The sequence below is a fragment of the Crocuta crocuta genome, unplaced genomic scaffold (assembly GCF_008692635.1).
Source record: "Crocuta crocuta isolate KB4526 unplaced genomic scaffold, BGI_CrCroc_1.0 scaffold73, whole genome shotgun sequence".
Taxonomy (NCBI): Eukaryota; Metazoa; Chordata; class Mammalia; order Carnivora; family Hyaenidae; genus Crocuta; species Crocuta crocuta.
Genome location: NW_027529443.1, coordinates 4,322,202 through 4,339,842, shown reverse-complemented (window position 1 = coordinate 4,339,842; position 17,641 = coordinate 4,322,202). Strand labels below are relative to the sequence as shown.

Here is a 17,641-nt window from a genome sequence, read left to right as displayed (position 1 = left end):
GGGGCCAGCCGATCTCCCTGCTTCCAGAAAGGCTCTCTCCATCCCAGAAAACTGGACTGTTTTAAAAACTCCCTGCTTATTTACAGTGGGCTAGAATACAGGCAAAGTTACTCTCCAGCCCCAGGTGACTTCCTCATAGGGTCTGAGGGGGAGAGGGTTGTTAGCAACCACATGCCGGGGACAGTGGAGCCGCGCCGCCTTGGGGCACAGCTGGGAAGCATGGCTTCCGTGGTTTCAGCACCTGTATTTGTCATTATGGCCTGAGGATTTAGGGGTGATTTCTGGTGTGAGTGTGGAACACACAGGCGGGAGGGTTGCCTCTGTCACCCTCGCAGTAGCTCCCCTCTTCCCTTCGTTCCTTGTCTCCCTCTGGAAACTTCAGGCTTGTGTGTTTTCCCCCTCCCTGGGTCTCTTCTCTTTGTGCCTTTGATTATCTTTTGAGCCTTGAGTGTTGACACTGTTCATTTTGCTTCTGCTTTCTCGCTTTTCCCTTACAATCTCGGAAGCCAGCTTGGTTGGTTGCCAGCCCCACTGTGTTGAAGACGGTTAGCTAGCTAGCGTGTTCTGGGCTGTGGGTGGGGGCTGGGGCCTGCGGTTACCCCTGCCGTGCTTCCCGCTGACCCCCCCCACCCCCCGCCCCCGACCCAGCCGCAGACTCTCAGCCAGGACAGAGAGATACTTTTTCCTGGTTAAGAGGTCTGCCTCATCCAAAGCAACACTGTTCAGTTGTCTAAGTCAGGTATTGGCAGACTTGAGCCTATTGGCCAGATTTGGCCAGTGGCCTGGTTTTGTAGAGAAAGTTTTGTTGAACACAGCCGTGTTCTTTTGTTGATGTATTTTCTCTGGTTGTTTTTGTGCTGCAACAGAGACACACAGATCTTGTGGCCCCCAGAGCCAGAGATAGTGACTCTCTGAGGCTTCACAGAAAAATGTGCCGAGTCCTGGGTCTCCTTGATGGGTCCAGAGAGCAGCAAATGTAATTGCTGTCTCCAAAAATTGGGATGATATTAGAGACTTCATGTTATTAACGTTTTTAAGTTTGATCTGTTTATCACATGAACTGTCATCAAACCCAAGTATTTAAAACTGTTTGGAAATTTTAAAATACGAACTACCATCTGGCTGCATGTTAAACAGATAATCTGATTCCCACTGAAAAGTGTTCGTTTTTGGGGGCGCCTGGATGGCTCAGTCGGGTAAGCATCTGACTTCAGCTCAGGTTGTGATCTCGCAGTCTGTGGATTTGAGCCCCACGTTGGCCTCTGTGCTGACAGAGCCTGGACCCTGCTTCAGATTCTCTCTCTCTTTCTCTCTCAAATATAAATTAACATTTAAAATTTCTTTTAAAAAAGTGTTAATTTTTAACAAGAATTTCAGATGATTCTGATGTTGATGGTCCCTGTATCATACTTAATAAACCCTGACTTGGGGCGCCTGGGTGGCTCAGTCAGATAAGCATCCGACTTTGGCTCAGGTTATGATCTCACGGTTCGTGCATTCGAGCCCCTTGTTGGGCTCTGTGCTGACATCTCAGAGCCTGGAGCCTACTTCAGATTCTATGTCTCCTTCTCTGTCTGACCCTCCCCTGCTCATGCTGTCTTTCTCTCTCTCTCTCTCAGAAATAAATAAAACATTAAAAAAAAAATAAAATAAAAAGAAAGAAACCCTGACTTAACCATCAGTTTTCTGACCTGTAGTATGCAAGATGGAAATTTCTATCCTTGCTCTGAGAGAGACTGTCAGAGTCTGATGTGTTTCATCAGCAGAGGTCAAGGAAGTTGTGCCTTGAGGTCTGAGAGTCTTACCCTTAAGTATAATTGTTAGAGCAGGATGTTTTTACTGTTTTTTTAATGTTTGTTTTACTTTTGAGAGAGAGGATATAAATGGGCAGAGATCAAGAGGTCAGAGGATCCAAAGCAGGCTCCACACTGACAGCAGAGAACTTGATGCAGGGCTTGAACTCACAAACCATGGGATCATGACCTGAGCCAAAGTCAGTTGCTTAACCAACTGAGCTACCCAGGCGCCCCAAGACATTTTTTCTTTTAAATGATGGTGTCCTTTGGGTGGCCAACCAGTTGAAAACTTTTGTTTACAAGCAAAAGATAAACAACTGAACATGATTCTCTATATTTCTTTATGCATGGTGCTCTTGGGGGATAGCTAAAGAGATCTATTTTATTGGAGATAAACTTTAATATTTGACTTCCTTTAAGTGGTCTCTTTTTACCAAGGAAATTTATTTGTTTGTTTGTTTATTTAGAGAGAGCAAGCACAGAGGGGGGGAGGGGCAGAGGGAGAGAGGGAGAATCTTAAGCAGGCTCCACACTCAGTATGGAGCCATATGTGGGGCTCGATCCTACAACCCTGAGATCATGACCTGAGCCAAAATCAAGAGTCAGATGCTCAACCGACTGAACCACCAAGGTGCCCCACCAAGGAATTTTAAAATAATCAAAATTCTTTAGAGAAATAGGTTTCCAAAGTTAACGTGACTATAGTTTTAACAGTTTCATGGTTTGAAAACATTGGGTTATTGAACATTAGAATAGCTGTTGAGAATTTCTGTTTGATGATGTAGCCAGACTCCTCTCCTGTGCAGATGTGATTTCTGCACAGCCTTTGCCAGGGGCCCAGAGTATCTGTTCTGCCTGCCTTGCATTGGTCTGTAAGCATTTGGCCGCGCCACATTTGTAGGCTGATATCTATTAAGGAACAGTCACAGGACACAGGATTAAAAACGTTAGGTTTGTTCCTTCTTTTTTCCTAGAAAATGGAAGTTGTGGGATTAGAATGAAAACGTGCTATATTTTCTAAAGTGGTTGTTCTACTAAAATCTTGTTTTATTTTTAGGCTTGAACTCAAACTTGAATGTAAATATGGATATGAACAGTATTAAAGAGCCACAGTCAAGACTAAGGAAGTGGACTACAGTGGACAGCATTTCTGTGAACACATCTTTGGATCAAAACTCCAGCAAACATGGTATGAAATACCTTCTTACATGTACTTTAAAAAGGAAAACAAAAACCCTGTGGAATACTAAATTTAGGCCTTTATTTTATCTTAAATGTCTATATTGGTGGCCAAATCCACGTAGAACCTTTCCTCATTATTAAAAAGTGCTTATTAATTATTAAATTTTAGTTAAAATAAAAAAGGTACAACCTTTAATTATACTGTTATACAAAATCGAGATTTGGTATACGTTTGTGACTTAAAAATGATTCCCTCTTTGATGGTCGTTTAGGTTTTTGGCAATCGATTTGATTGTTCTGATGTTCTCCTTAACATTTACTCAATTTAGTGTGGTGGGGAGGGTATTGAAAACTCCCAGCATAATTTGATTTCCATCAGTGTATAATGACACATTTTCTTCATGTATTTTATTGCTTTGTGTACACTATAGATTCAATATTATTGTCTTCTCATCTGTTAATTACATTTTTTAAGAAATATCATTTTTATCCTGTTTAATATCAGTCCATCTAGCACATGTTAGCAGAACATTCTCTGCTTTCCAAGGACCATGCCAGGTCACCTGGACTATGTAGATACACATGTAACACGCATGCACACCGGTGAGCAGAGGTGAGCCAGGAGTAGCGCCTGCCCTGAAGGAGCTCATCATTTGGTAGCAAAAGCATGTTAGCAGCTTTCGTACCCTGTGTTAGGTGCTGGAGACACGGATCCCTATGGTAGCACACGTGGGCTGGTAACGTGCTATCCACTGGTGGGTGAGACCAGGAATGACGACCTGTCGCTGCGGTGGGTGTGGAAAGGCTTTTATAGAGAGACTATGAAAGGGGTCGTCAGGTTGACCACACGAAGGGGTAGAGAGAGGATGGCAAAAAGAGTAGAGCATTTGAAAAGTTCAGATGCAGGACAGCCTGCTGGGTTCTGTTGTGTGTGCGTGTCACGGAGGTGAGGGGGCAAAGGGAAGAAGGAGAATCTAGAACAGTAGAAGCCAGAATGGGCAAATCAAAGACTACTTTGTGCCATAAATTGTTTTAAACTTTAAATCCAGAGACGTAGAAGACTGCAAGCAGTGGAAGTGAGGCAGAAAGCAATGGATAAGGAGGGAGTACACCAAAAAGAGCCTTAAGAGTTAAGGACGGAAGGGCTGGTAACTAACTTAACTCCTCGTGCAAAGTCCTGATTATCCATAATGTATCCTGGGCCTCTCCTCCTTCAGCCTAACCCCCTGGACCTTTACAACTGGGCTCGGGTTGGGGGGGGCGGGGGGGGGATGCGCACCTTGGTGACTCAGTCAGTTAGGCATCGTCTTTGGCTCAGGTCATGATCTGGCAGTTTGAGTTCGAGCCCTGTGTCAGACTCTCTGCCGGCAGCTGGGAGCCTGGAGCCTGCTTTGGATTCCGTGTCTCCCTCTCTTCTGCCCCTCCCCTGCTCATGCTCTGTCTCTCTGTCTCAAAAAGAAATAAAACATTAAAAAAAAAAGTTTTTTAAAAAAATTAGGACCAGAGGCTCTAATTTTCTTCTAGCTCAGAGAAAAATCTGAACTAGAATAAGGTTTGGTATTCATTAGAATGTTGAGGTCATGGACACAGATGAGGTTGCCCAGTGTGACAGAGCCCAGAAGGGAACAAAAGCAGCATCCTGGTGCAGCTCATAGTGAAAGGAGTGGCTGGAGAAGTGAGGTGTAGAGAGCCAGAGAAACGCTTCTGTCATATGGTTTTCTGCCTTCTTCGGGTAAAATGGAGTTTTCCATGTCTGCCTTATGTATCTGAGCCTCAGTTTCTTTGTACAGATGACCACTTGCCTTCCGTGCACTGCTGTGGCAGGTGTGATGTCCCACATGCATTCTGTAGTGCTCAGCATCCTGACTTTACAGCGCGCATGGGTGCATGGTGCATGTCAAATACATGGGGTCCACGGACAGCATAGGTTTTGAAGTCAGACACACTTAGGATTCCATCCCGGTTCCTAAACTCTTTAAGCCACAGTGTTAGCATCTGCAAAAAGAAATGAGACTTCCCAGCACTGTTGATAGGAATGAATGCAGTGACAACTGTCAAGCTCTATGGGCAGTGGGGCCTTCCTGTGCACAGCCCACTCGCGTGTGCTCTTTACTGGCTTCAGTTAATAAAGTAATCTCGTATTTATATTTGATCTTCTTTTTCAATTTAACATTGATCATTTTTTTCACTGCATTTTTATTATGTAGACTGTTTGCTTAAACCTGCATTGTGAGCAGTAATTGTGTTTTAGTTATTAGCTTCAACAGTAAATACTTTTATTCCTATATATGTTCTAGGCATGTGCTCCTCTTCCAAATAAGGATGAGGTTGATACTTTTTCTTTGCTCCAGTTTAGATCCCTGCTATTCTTTATTTACTTGACACTTGAAACTTAGTCGTTTTTGCTTTAAAAAAATTCTTCTGTTAGTAATAGAAATTACTTAATATTTTCATACTTCCTCACTCCCAGAATGTTCTCCTTGTCTGTACTTTAGCATGTGGCACAAATGGTAGTAACTAACCCACATCCAGTAGTCTTTGTTTCATAGGTATTATTTTGANGCACTGACTGGCTGGCTCAGTCAGTTACATGACTGACTCCTGAATTCAGCTCAGGTATGATCCCAGGGTTGTGGGATTGAGCCCCTCACTGGGCTTCAAGCTAAGTGCGGAGCCTACTTAAGATATTCATTCTCTCTCTCTCTCTCTCTCTCTCTCTCTCTCTCTCTCTCTCTCTCTCTCTCTTCCCCCTCCCTCCACCCTGTACCTTACCCCCTCCCCCCTGCACAGGTGTTCTCTCCTTCTCTCTAAAATAAAAAAAAAAATTTAAGAATCAAGAATGTTTGATCCGATGTATTTTGTTTGGTTGCTTTGACTCTTTCTTTGTTGTTGTATTTTTTCCTTTGTAAAATTGATTTCAGAACTACATCTTGACCTGGTTGTGGTTTTGGTCTTCAGCTCCAGAAAGACAGTTTGATATCTGTATGTGAGAGCCTGCTAAATTTTGAGTGTTGGCTTTTTAAAAAAGCTTTTCAGTCTGTGTAAAGAAGTGCTCTTTCTTTCACTACTCACCTCCCGTTCCTCACACTGTCACATCCCCCCTCACGGGGCTGTTGCTTCCTAGTCGGTGACTCATCCTGCTGGGCCTCTCTCCCGGCAGAGACTCAGAATCGTCTTGTTTGCTGCCTTTGTTTTCCTTTTTCCTTCTATTAAAAAGAGAGAGGGGAATGTTAATCATCCTATTCCCGTTATTAATAGTTCGCTGTGGTTTCCCTTTTCCCTTACAATAAAATTCACATCTCGCTGTGTACAGGGGTGTCCCGACAGCTGCCAGTCTGCCGGCACGTTGTGCTTTGTTAGACCCTCACTATTTTGAAACTATCTTTTCCGACATCCGTGTAAACGTTCAGAAAACTTCATGTACAGATTCGGACTTGTGGCATGTCTTTGGGAATAAAGAGGTGTGATGGCCCGAGCTCCAGAGCAGTGAGCGCGCGGAGCGGAGGAGCACCTGCCCGTGCGCCCACTGCCGTGCCCCGGGTCTCCTCTGCACAGTCTCTGGTGGCGGCCTCCGCCATCTGCCCTTGCTTACCTGGGAGTGTGGTTTGCTCCGTTTCTCTTCTCTCTCCCCTCACACCAGTGCCCTCCCCTCCATGGGTGGGGAGACATTTTCCTCTAGTCCCTAACCAGAGACATCGTGCCTCATAGTCATGCTTTTGTGTGGGGAAGGGCCGTGGGGTTTTCCCTGCAGCCAGCCTCCCCTGCTCCTTTATAACCCTGAGTTCCCTGTTGTGGTGAAGAGGGGCTGTTGTCCCCTTGCAGGGGAGCAGTGTGGAGACCATTTTTAAGGGGGAGCGATGTGATGGTAGCATCAGGCTCTTGTCCTGGGCTGAGCCTGGGGAAGGGAGTGGCCTGTGGGGAAGGTCTTGGCCGGCATTGGCCTTGGCCGGCATTGACCGCTTGCAACACTGTCAGAGGTGGGTTCTCTGTTTATCACTGTAGAGAGCTAGTAATAAGTTACTTGTGGAGCAGAGAGGAAAGGGCGAATCCAGAAGACCTGTGTCACAGGTTCCCAAGACCACTTGCAAGGTCACTGGTTTGCCAGAAGAATGGACAGAACTCAGGAAAGCTGTAATATTCATGGTTATGGTTTGTTACAGCAAAAGAATACAGATGAAGTCAGCAAGGGAGAAAGGCGCATAGGGCAGAGTCCAGGAGAAGTTTCCTGTTGTCCTCTCCCAGTGAAGTTCCACGGACTTCATTCTCCAGCCACGATGTGTGAAACCATGGACAAAGTATTGGCGTCCCAAGAGGCTCATCCAAACCTTGGTGTCCGGGGTTTTTATTGGGGGTCAGTCATACAGGCAGTAGCACCTGCATGAGCGTGCTACTCAGGTAGCACCAACCCCCTGCAGACCTCTCAGAGATCTGATAAGAACACTGGGTGACCCAGGTCTCGGGCACACAAAAGGCCATGTTCACCGTAAGTCACGCTGTTACCATAAACTCTCTGGCTTGGCTGAGGCCCAGGCTGTGCTGTGGGCTTGGAGGAGCCAGGAGTGGTGGAGGGCCAGTCTTGAAGCTCTCTGTAATGTGTTCTCTGGGCCCACTGTCCTAACTCTTTACTGCACGCACACCTTCCAGAGTAAGAAAAGCCAGAGTTGTTAAGCGAAGTAGGGTGGAACGGAGGCAAAGGACATCAGACTGGGAAATTGTGCATCATGGAAAGGGTGGACTAGGTTATCTGTGATGCTTTATGGTCCTGAGATCCTGCAACTAGAAGGCAGTTTATAAAATCTTTTCCCCTCATCAGCACCCAGCACGTTGTTCTGAGGTGGGGGGTACATATATAGAAGGATATTTATTTCCACCTTGAGGTGGAGGGCGGTAGGGGAAGGATTCCGGAAGGAAGGTTGTGATCTCTTTAGCTGAGATATGAAAGATGACAGGAGTTAACCAATCAGAGGTGATGAGAGGGGCACCCAGGGGCGGTGGGTGGATGCCTTGTACAGAGTATTACCCCCTGTGTAATGCAGAACTGTTTGAGAGGGTTAAGCCAGGCATTGGCATGATTTGTGTTTGGCATTACTCTGGCTGCTTTGTGGAGACCCGGGACTGGAGGTGGACGCGGAGATCAGCGGGGCAACTAATATGCCTGATCCACAGCTTAGCCAGACAGGGGACGACTGTAGCCTGACCCAGTGTAGTCATTGTTCAAGAGCTCTAGGATCATTTCACAGTATTTACGAGCATCAAGTTCTCATGTTTTGCACTTGAAACTAATACAGTGTTATATGTCATCTGTATCTCGGAATTTCTTGAAGACGAGATTAAACCAGTTATAAAGACATCCACTGAAACAAATATATAAGCCTGCCATATTTTCAGAAAAGAGAGAAAATATACCATATTTTTAGAGTTTTTAAGGAATCAGTAAAGAAATCGGGGCTCCTTGGTGGCTTAATCAGTTATGCATCCGACTCATGAATTCAGCTCAGGTCATGATCTCACACAGTTCATGAATTTGAGCCCGAAATTTGGGCTCTATGCTGAGAGCACAGAGCTTGCTTGGGATTCTCTCCTCTCCCCCTCTGCCCCTGCCTGCTCTCATTGTCATATCCTCTCTCTCAAAATAAATCAATAAACTTAAAAAGAATCTGTAAAGAAATAGAAGGCATCATATAAAATGTATGTAAAATTGAGAAGCATAAATGAGCCAAACTAATTTATTAAGATAAATTTCAGATTGAATCATAAAGCAAAATCCAACTCTTCATACAAGGGACCCAAAACAAAATAATTCAGAAACCATTGCCACCTGGGGGCTCTTGGGTGGCTCAGTTGGTTGAGCTTCCAGTTCTTGGTTTTGGCTGAGATCATGATCCCATGGTCCATGGGATCGAGCCCCAAGTTGGGCTGAGATTGGAGCCTGTTTGGGATTCTCTCTCTCCCTCTTCCCTCTGCCCTGCCTGCCCCACTCTCTCAGGGGCGTGTGCTCGCTCACACGCACTCTCTCTCTCAAAAATAAGTCGTTGCGGTTGTAGGGGAAAAAAAAAACCTATAGGAAGCAGAATTGGTAGGACTTGGTGATGTAAGAGGGAGGGCAGCCAGGGAGCCTCTCTGCTTCCTAACCTGAGCAGCATCAAGTCTGTCCCTTGGGTTAACATGTTTGTGACATTTGGTCCTCTCCATTGGAGTTTTATCTTGAAACTTTATTTGACTAAACTTGGCCTAAAGGTCAGTTTGCTAATTTGTGAACCTTAGACTGATGATTATCAGAAATGGAAGGTGAAATCGCCATGTGGTAGAAAGAACATTGAACCCTAAATCAAACAGACCTCAATTCTACGTTGCATTTGCCACTCAGTGGCATATCACATTTGGAGTTTTTAAGAGCAGAATGGTAGTTGACATGATGGCAGAATGGCAAAATAGTCACAGACCCGGGATTTGAGACCTAGCTCTGCTACTTACTAGCTGCTGGCAGGCGACTAACCGCTACCTGCTAAACAGGAGTATAATAATACCTCCTACGGTGGTTGGAGGATGAATAAGGCAGCACCTCAAGCACGTAAGCACTAGAACAGGGTGAGGCACAAAGTGCCCGGGCAGTATGGGCCTTCCTCGTGGTCACCGTCCGCGCACCCCATCTCTAAGGCACAGCGTGTCTGTAGCGACCTCCCACTGTGCTTGCTGCACCTGCACCTGCCAGCTGCGCAGTCTCACGTCCCATTTTCCGCACCTTCTCCGTGAAGTGATTGATAGAGGTAATTGGGGGCGCCTGCCTGGCACAGTCGGTTATGCGTCCAGTTTCGGCTCGGGTCATTGTCTTGCAGTTCATCCGTTCAAGCTCCGTGTCAGGCTATGTGCTGACAGCCCAGAGCCTGCTTCTGATTCTCCCTCTCCGTCTCCGTCTCCGTCTCCCTCTCCCTCTCCCTCTCCCTCTCCCTCTCCCTCCCTCCGTCTCTCTCTCTCTGTCTCTCAAAAAAACAAAGGTTAAAAAATTTTTTTTTAACAAAACAAAACAAACATCACTGTGGAGAATAAATCACCAGGAAACAACTGGCCATTTCTAGGTGAGCATAAATTATCTTTTTATGGGATTTCACACTCAATTTTGATAATAGATATCTTCACTGATGCAGCATAGTCCCAAGGGGTGTGTATAGGTAGAAATGTAAACATCCTGATAAAAAAGAGTATTTGTCTTCTTTACATACATAGCAATCTCGATTCTCGGGCACACCTCTTTGCCACTCAACAGTGTTTTCTACTGTCATTTTTCCTTTACCACAGGTCCTTTTCATCTCTCTGTTGCTCTTCATCACCCCCACACACACACACACACCTCCCGGACAAAGACTTCCCTGTGCTTCTTCTCCATTTAGGCCAAGATACCGGTCTTTCAATGATTTGAAAATAAGTGTGTACTTGTACTCGGATCACTTGTTGGTGGCTGTGGTCCTTATTATCCTTCTTGAAACAATTCACAGTGATGATTTTCAGATCTCAGTGTTCGGTGTGTGAAGAGTGGCTGAAGTCTGGAAAGTGCACAGCTTTGTTTTCTCTCAGCCTTTTCACGGGGGCTGCAGAACGCAACTTGGAACCCACAGGTCTTTGCCAGAGTTCACTTCCTGTTGGAGAAACTACAAGAAATAAATTCACTTGTATATTTTGCCTCATATTCACTGTCTTGTCCTGTTTCTCTCTCTGCAGGTGCTATTTCAAGTGGTTTCAGGCTGGAAGAGTCTCCATTTGTTCCCTATGACTTTATGAACAGCAGTACTTCTCCAGCCAGTCCTCCGGGTTCAATAGGAGACGGCTGGCCACGTGCCAAATCGCCTAACGGCTCTAGCAGTGTTAACTGGCCACCAGGTAGATGCTGCCAGCTCCCCGTTAAGGTTGCATTGCCTCTAGAGGTTCTAGTGCTGTAGCCCAGTTCTGGGGGATTGGACTCTCTGCCAAGGGTGGGAAGGACGCGGATACGACGTGTGGAAAGCTGAGCACCAGGTCTCGGGCCAGCAAGTGGGTCTGGCCCGTTACCAGGGCCTCTGTTCTCCCGGCGGTGAGAGTGGACCCGTCCCGTGGGCAGCGTGAGGAATAACAAAACCTCCGTTCGTTGTTCCTTTTTACCTGTCAGGGGGCCGACCCACTTGTCCGTGTTCCGTGTGCGCTGGGGAGTCACCAGAGATGCTCTTAGAGCCTTCTTTTCTATTTGTGTTGCTGTGACTTGTGATTTAGTAAAGTGCTTTAAAGTGTTACTGTTTAAAAATATGCGCACGCAGAGAAATTATTTCACTTGCAAAAACGTGCAAGTTATTTGTAAGCAGCAGCTTACGTTACACTAACTATGGTACTGAGTCAGCCTCTTAGTGTGCTAGTGTTAACTGGAAAATACTGGAGAATTGCATGGACTTCAGGAATAAGTTCTGGATATTTAATGGATTTTTAAGTGGTGAATAAGTCTGAACTAATTTTAAGTTTTTCATTCCCAGAATTTCGCCCTGGTGAACCATGGAAAGGTTATCCAAACATTGACCCTGAAACTGACCCTTACGTCACTCCTGGCAGTGTCATAAACAATCTTTCAATTAATACTGTGCGGGAAGTTGACCACCTCAGGGACAGGAACAGTGGTACGTAGGCGGCACAAGTCAATTTCTGAATGATGCTGGACGATACGATTTAAGAATGGTCCAAAGCAGATGTGAGGTTTTCAGCACATCATGGTACCTGACATCCAAGGGAATAGTGAAGATAGAGAATTCTCCATTTTCCCAGAGGTGACTTTTTGCCACTTTAGAAATGATGGGGATTTATCATCATGGCACAGTGAACATGTATATTCACTGCATTAGTTAACACAAAGGACCGACACACCATTTGATGCGGTATTTGTAGTAACAGCTACAAGTTGTTACCTGCTTTATGTGTGGTTTCAGTGTTGAGATGATTAGGAAATGGGTGTTTCTTTTTTTCCTTTTTTTTTTTTTTATGTTTATTTCTGAGCACGAGAGCAAGCGAGCGAGCAGGGGAGCGTCAGAGAGGGAGACACAGAATCCGAAAACAGGCCCTGAGCTGTCAGCACAGAGCCCGATGCGGGGCTCAAACCCACGAGCCTTGAGATCATGACCTGAGACGAAGTCGGACACATAAGCGATGAGCCACCCAGGCACCCAGGGTGTTTCTTTTTATAAAAGATTTTGTCGCTAGTTGTTTACGCAGTCCAAGTGTTAAAGGACTTTTGTGGGAAGAAGCAATTTTGCTTTCCATGTTTCTCCAGAAGTGAACAGTAAGCCCAAGTTAAGGGTCCCTCTGGCCCAGACACACTTTCTAATGGGGTATCAAGGAATCTCCTCCCACTGCCCCCCATGCGGTGGCTCTTGAGCCCACTTGCAGTACCCCTGCATGCGCCTGGAGGAAGGTGAATGCAGTGAGGGAGAGTGTTTTCTGCTTCTGAGGCCTGTACCCTCTTCTTCCGCTAGACAGTCCGTAATAAATAAAATGTAAAGCAGTCAGCGTTTTGCAGTAAACCTGTCATTCGTGAACAGGTGTTGGCCACATCACAGAGGTAAGGATGGAATCCCCCTCGTTGTAAATGGCTGATTTAGGCGGCTCTGTAGAAGTAGGGGACGCACCCCGTGCTTTCCCAGAGGAAAGCGGGAACAGAGCCAAGCGTCGAGACTCCCAGCCTTATATGTGGTTAGTGGAAGAATCTGGTGGCTTGCAGAAATGGGCTGCTTTTTGTATAAGATCTTTAGTCAGGAGAGGAGTTAGGTGTTAGAAGTACACCATTGAGGATTTTGAGTGGCAGACTTGTGGTTGCAGACAGGTGGGCTGGTGGCGGTGAGCGAGAAGCCAGGTGGGAGCTGTCACAGGGACTGGGGTCCTGGGGGCTGTGCTGAGAAGTCCCTGGAGCTGAGATGGGGGGGGGTTGGGGGCAGGAGGAGCAAGCCCTCCTGGGGCAGGGACCACTGTCTCAGAGCGTTGCCATGGCCTGCCCACACGGTCGGGGCTGAGAACCGGGCGGAGGAGGGGAGCCACGTCTCTGAACCTCGGTCAGGACGATGAGCAGGAAGGAAGGTGCGGTCGTGGGCACCGGCCCCCAGCGTCCCTCTTCCTTTCTTGGGCCATGCCGTCGCGTTGCAGCCCCAGCGGGCGCTTGTGCTGCTGCTCAGGCACGCATCACTTGCTCTGGGGGTGACTGACTGGGCTCTTCCCCCACGTAGGGTCATCCTCATCCTTGAACACCACGCTGCCTTCAACTAGTGCCTGGTCATCCATTCGTGCCTCCAACTACAACGTTCCCCTCAGCAGTACAGCACAAAGCACTTCAGGTGGGCTCGGCCGGGGCTCTCGTTGAGGGCCCTCTCGCTCCTTTTTGTCGGAAGGCTTTTCGGGGAGGGAGAAGAGTATATTTCCGAGCCTGGGAAAGTGCTTGTAACCACATTGATCCCTATTTCAAATGGACTGTACCCAGCAGCCGTTTCCAAACAGTCCTCTCCCTCTCGGCTGAGAGCCAGCTCACTAAGTGTGCTTTCGTTCAAAGCACTTCTCCAGCAGAGAAGCATTTATTTTTGTAATTTCTAATCCTTCGCAGACTGATGCTTTTGTAAAGTACAGGCAGCCTGAACTTGGAATTGCCGGAAAAGTGCTCACGTGCTAGGGAGTTGCGGCAGTGTCACACTGTGGTCGGTTTACCCCCGCTTGCTCTGAACTTCTGTACTCGGCTGTCACACGCCAGTAGGAGAGTGCTGTGACCGGTCTTGCTACCTCACTCGGAGTTACATTGACTTGACTTAGAGACCGTTTTACGAACCGAGTAGGAAAATGGTAGACAGCGACAGAAGTTACACAGTTCTCCGTCTACTTGCTCCCCTCGTGTGGTTTAGCATTATTTTGAAATAGTTTACTGTGTGCCTCATCCCACACACCCCCACCGCCAAGAGGCCACACGNAAGCCAGACAGGCCTAGGTTTGAGTCCTGGCCGTGCGTGGGGCCCATAGGCAAGTTGTTAACTTCTGTGCTCCCGGGTAGAGCGCGTCAGGACCAGAGCTGGCCCGCACCAAGTGCCCAGCAGCCCGGCGCTCGGCGCAGACAGGCCCCCCCTCCGTAAACCGCCTGACTACTGTCATGGTCCTTTTTTCCGTGTGTAAAGCAGAGGACTCTAAAATGTACTTAACGACCTATGTTCACACGTCTTGAAGTTATTAATAACAGACGAATGGTCTGAGTTGTTCTGAGTCAAAGGTGCAGTTTCTTTTGATTTTTGTGGGGGTTTTTTGGCAGTTTAGTTTGATTTGGGGATTTTAAAGTCTTTTTGGTTGGTTTGCTTTTCGTGGGAGAATGGGTGCTATCATTATTTAAATTTTCTCTTTTCTGAAAATATTCTCTTCCCTCTCCCCTCTGTGTTTTTTCCTGTGAGTAGCCAGAAATAGTGATTCCAAATTGACATGGTCTCCTGGTTCAGTTACAAACACCTCTCTGGCTCATGAGCTGTGGAAGGTCCCTTTACCACCTAAAAACATCACTGCTCCGTCCCGCCCACCTCCGGGACTGACTGGTCAGAAGCCACCCTTGTCTACGTGGGATAACTCTCCCCTTCGTGTAGGTGGAGGATGGGGAAATTCTGACGCCAGGTATACCCCAGGTAAGATGAGCGACTTGAGCAAGATGGTGCCTTTCGTGTGCTTTAGCTGCTGAGCAGGAACAGCCCTAGCAGTTGAGTTTCACAGAGACCTAGGTAGCGCGCTGTCGCGTTACCCTCTGTGGAGCAGGATTAGGACTTGAATAGACATGCGCTTCCCCGCATGTTTTGCCATCTGCGAAATTGCCATCTGTGATTTCTACTCAGGACTCTTAAATTTTACTTTAAATTGTGCCCGGCTTGCTTAAGAACATTTACCCAAACACACACAACCGTCAGTGGTTCAGGGAACGGGCATCACCTCTCTTTGAGAAGCTCCTCGGGAGCACATCTGAAACCTGCTGATCGCCACCTCCTCGCGGACGAGCGCCATGTCACGAAGAGAGGCCGGCAGGGCAGAAGCAGCCCGCCTGGGCTTTGTGGCTGGGGCCCGTTCAGGGAAGCTGGGCCTGTGCCTGGGGGGACCCGAACATTTACTGTTTCCGCAGGGGCGCTCGGGGGTGGGANACACACACACACACACACACACACACACACACAGGTACAGGGCAGCCTGTCCTGGGGCACCGCCACCCGCGTCTCCCCTCCTCCCTACCCCTAGCACTGGATTTGGACTGGCGTTGTGTGTACACACACACACACACACACACACACACACACACACACACACACCCCCCTCAGAGCTGTGTACCAGTCGTTCCAGTCTTCACTCTCTTCTCCCCAGTCCCAGAGCCATACCTTCTCGTTTCTAGGCTGAAAATAATAGTAAGACCTCCCAGTGATTTCTGACGTTTACACATGCAATTGGCTGAAAGGAAGCTTGGCAGTGTTTTATTTGGGGGGAGCCACAGAAGGTGGAGTTTTAGTTACATGAAAACAACACTAGAATGTGTTCTAAGCTGCTAAATGCAGATGGTTGTCGTTGGTGTCCGGTGTGTGAGTGGATCTTTCAGGCCGCAGGCAAGTCTGGGTGCCGCCAGGTGGCTCGTGGTGGTGCCTAGGGAGGGGGGTGATGAAAGTGAAAGTGGCCCAGGACCCGCCTTGCCCCGCCCCAGGCAGAAGCGGGACTGTCTGGCGATTGCAGGCTTTCTCCTTTTAGTTGAAGTGCAGCTGACACAGAGCATGTGGGGACTCCAGGCGCAGGATGTGTGACGCAGCGAGTCTGCACATCACCCTGTGCTCGCCACCAGTGCAGCGACTGTCCCCAATGCCGTGTCTTTCCCTCCTGTGCCTTATTCGTCCCCGAGCTGAAGCCTGTGCCTCCCTCCCCCCCGCCCCCATGCTGCCCATCTCTACCCCTTGCCACGGCAGCATCGGTGTGGTCTCTGTACGTATAGCTCTCATTCTGCCTTGTCTGTTCGCTTGTTTTACATTCTGTATCTGGGGGAAATCACACAGCGTTCGTCTTTCTGTGTGTGACGTGTTTCACTAAGCGTTACACTCTGTCGGTCCAGCCGTGTTGTTGCCATCCGTGGCAAGACCTCGTCCTTTTTTGTGGCTGAGTAGCACTCCATTGTGTGAGTAATACTCCACATCCTCCTGATCCATCATCTATGGATGGCCACCGACTGCAGGCTTTTAAGTCCCCCGAGAGCGTCACACTCTGTGAGACAGGCATGCAGAGTCATGGAATGATACCTGAGAGCATCACAAGCTGAGGCCTTTCCCCAGAGAGTGCCATTTTGAGGTAGTTTTAGCATTATTATTGAAATGATCGCAAAGGGATCTGGCCTTCTGTGGCTCCCCCGCCTGCCGTGTGATGGGTTGGGGGCTGTCTGAGTTCACTGTCCCCAGGGGCAGAGCCACCTGCCCCAGGAAGTCAAGCCTGGTCAGAGCTGGGGTGAACTGGCCTTCACGCCTCGGGGGTGGGTGCCCCGGGTACAAGGGCAGGTAAGTAAGAGGGAATGGACGTGCATCGCGGGCCCAGGTGATGCTCCTGCACAGCTCTCGTCTGACTGGGATGTGTGTGTCCTAAAGGACATTCAGGCCACAGCCTTGGAAAGCTGACTTGCCCTTTTTTGTCCTTAGGTTCCAGCTGGGGTGAGAGCAGCTCAGGGAGAATAACAAATTGGCTTGTTCTAAAGAACCTTACACCTCAGGTAAGAGCGCCGGGCGACCTGGCTGGTGGGCACAGCCAGCTAGCGCAGGAGCAGAGGGGCCCAGCCTGGCTGGAGAGGAGGGTCTGCCCAGCCCCGCTGAGTGGGACGAGGCAGACGTCAAGGCCGAGCAGAGGACACAACCGGGGAGGTCTTCGGGTACCTCAGGCAGGGTGCGGTCCGACCTCATGTTTTTACACTGTAAAGTGTGCACAGGCGCCAACCCGAATACAGCTCCCTGGGGTCTGCGTCTTGGTGAGGGCATTCAGATCGGTGTGTGCAGGTGGTCCCCGTACCGCACCTGAGAAGCCCTGGGCCGCCCTTTCAGACTAGAACATTTCCTTAGTCCCCGGACCACCTCCTCCAGAGGCTGGATGTTAAGAGCCCACCCCCTCCTCTCCCAGGGAGCAGTGCCTTGATGAATCCTGTCCTCAGGGCAGGGAAGAGAGAAGACATGAAGCCACAGCAGGGGCATGGCTAACTAAGGAAGTGGGGATCTGGGGAGTGTCCAGGAGTCTAGAGGCCACAGAGGTATGGCTCTGGGACCAGTGGAGGTGGGGAGGGGGGCACTGTACCCCATCGCAGCAGTGAGCCCCAGTGAAGAGTGGTAGCAGGAGAGAGAGGAGCAGAGTCCCAGCCTGGGACAGCCTCCCCGGATGGTCTGACGGGCGGTTCGCCACACTCTGTTTCCTAGATCGATGGCTCAACTCTGCGTACTCTGTGCATGCAGCATGGCCCACTGATAACATTCCACCTGAACCTCCCACATGGAAACGCTTTGGTCCGTTACAGTTCAAAAGAAGAGGTAGTGAAGGCACAAAAGTCTCTGCACATGTAAGTTCCGGTCGGTGCAGGACACCCGGAAAGTGTCCTCCTGATGGAGAGTTTCGGGTTCCCTGTGTGTGAGAGCACAGCCGGG

At 48.5% G+C, this 17,641-nt stretch overlaps 1 protein-coding gene across 5 annotated transcripts in view; it reads left to right on the top strand.

The window, feature by feature from the left end:
• The window catches only part of TNRC6A (trinucleotide repeat containing adaptor 6A), a 94,695-nt gene that overhangs the window by 76,055 nt on the left and 999 nt on the right, over nt 1–17,641 (top strand). For 3 of the 5 annotated variants that reach the window (XM_077760470.1, XM_077760471.1, XM_077760469.1), the window contains exons 16-22: nt 2,854–2,985; nt 10,695–10,853; nt 11,474–11,614; nt 13,208–13,315; nt 14,408–14,629; nt 16,655–16,725; nt 17,417–17,556. In XM_077760470.1, the coding sequence (XP_077616596.1) occupies nt 2,854–2,985; nt 10,695–10,853; nt 11,474–11,614; nt 13,208–13,315; nt 14,408–14,629; nt 16,655–16,725; nt 17,417–17,556 (973 nt within the window). Of the gene's footprint in view, nt 1–2,853; nt 2,986–10,694; nt 10,854–11,473; nt 11,615–13,207; nt 13,316–14,407; nt 14,630–16,654; nt 16,726–17,126; nt 17,254–17,416; nt 17,557–17,641 lie in introns of those variants that run through there. The other 2 variants (XR_013334226.1, XM_077760472.1) reach the window with 2 other exon arrangements.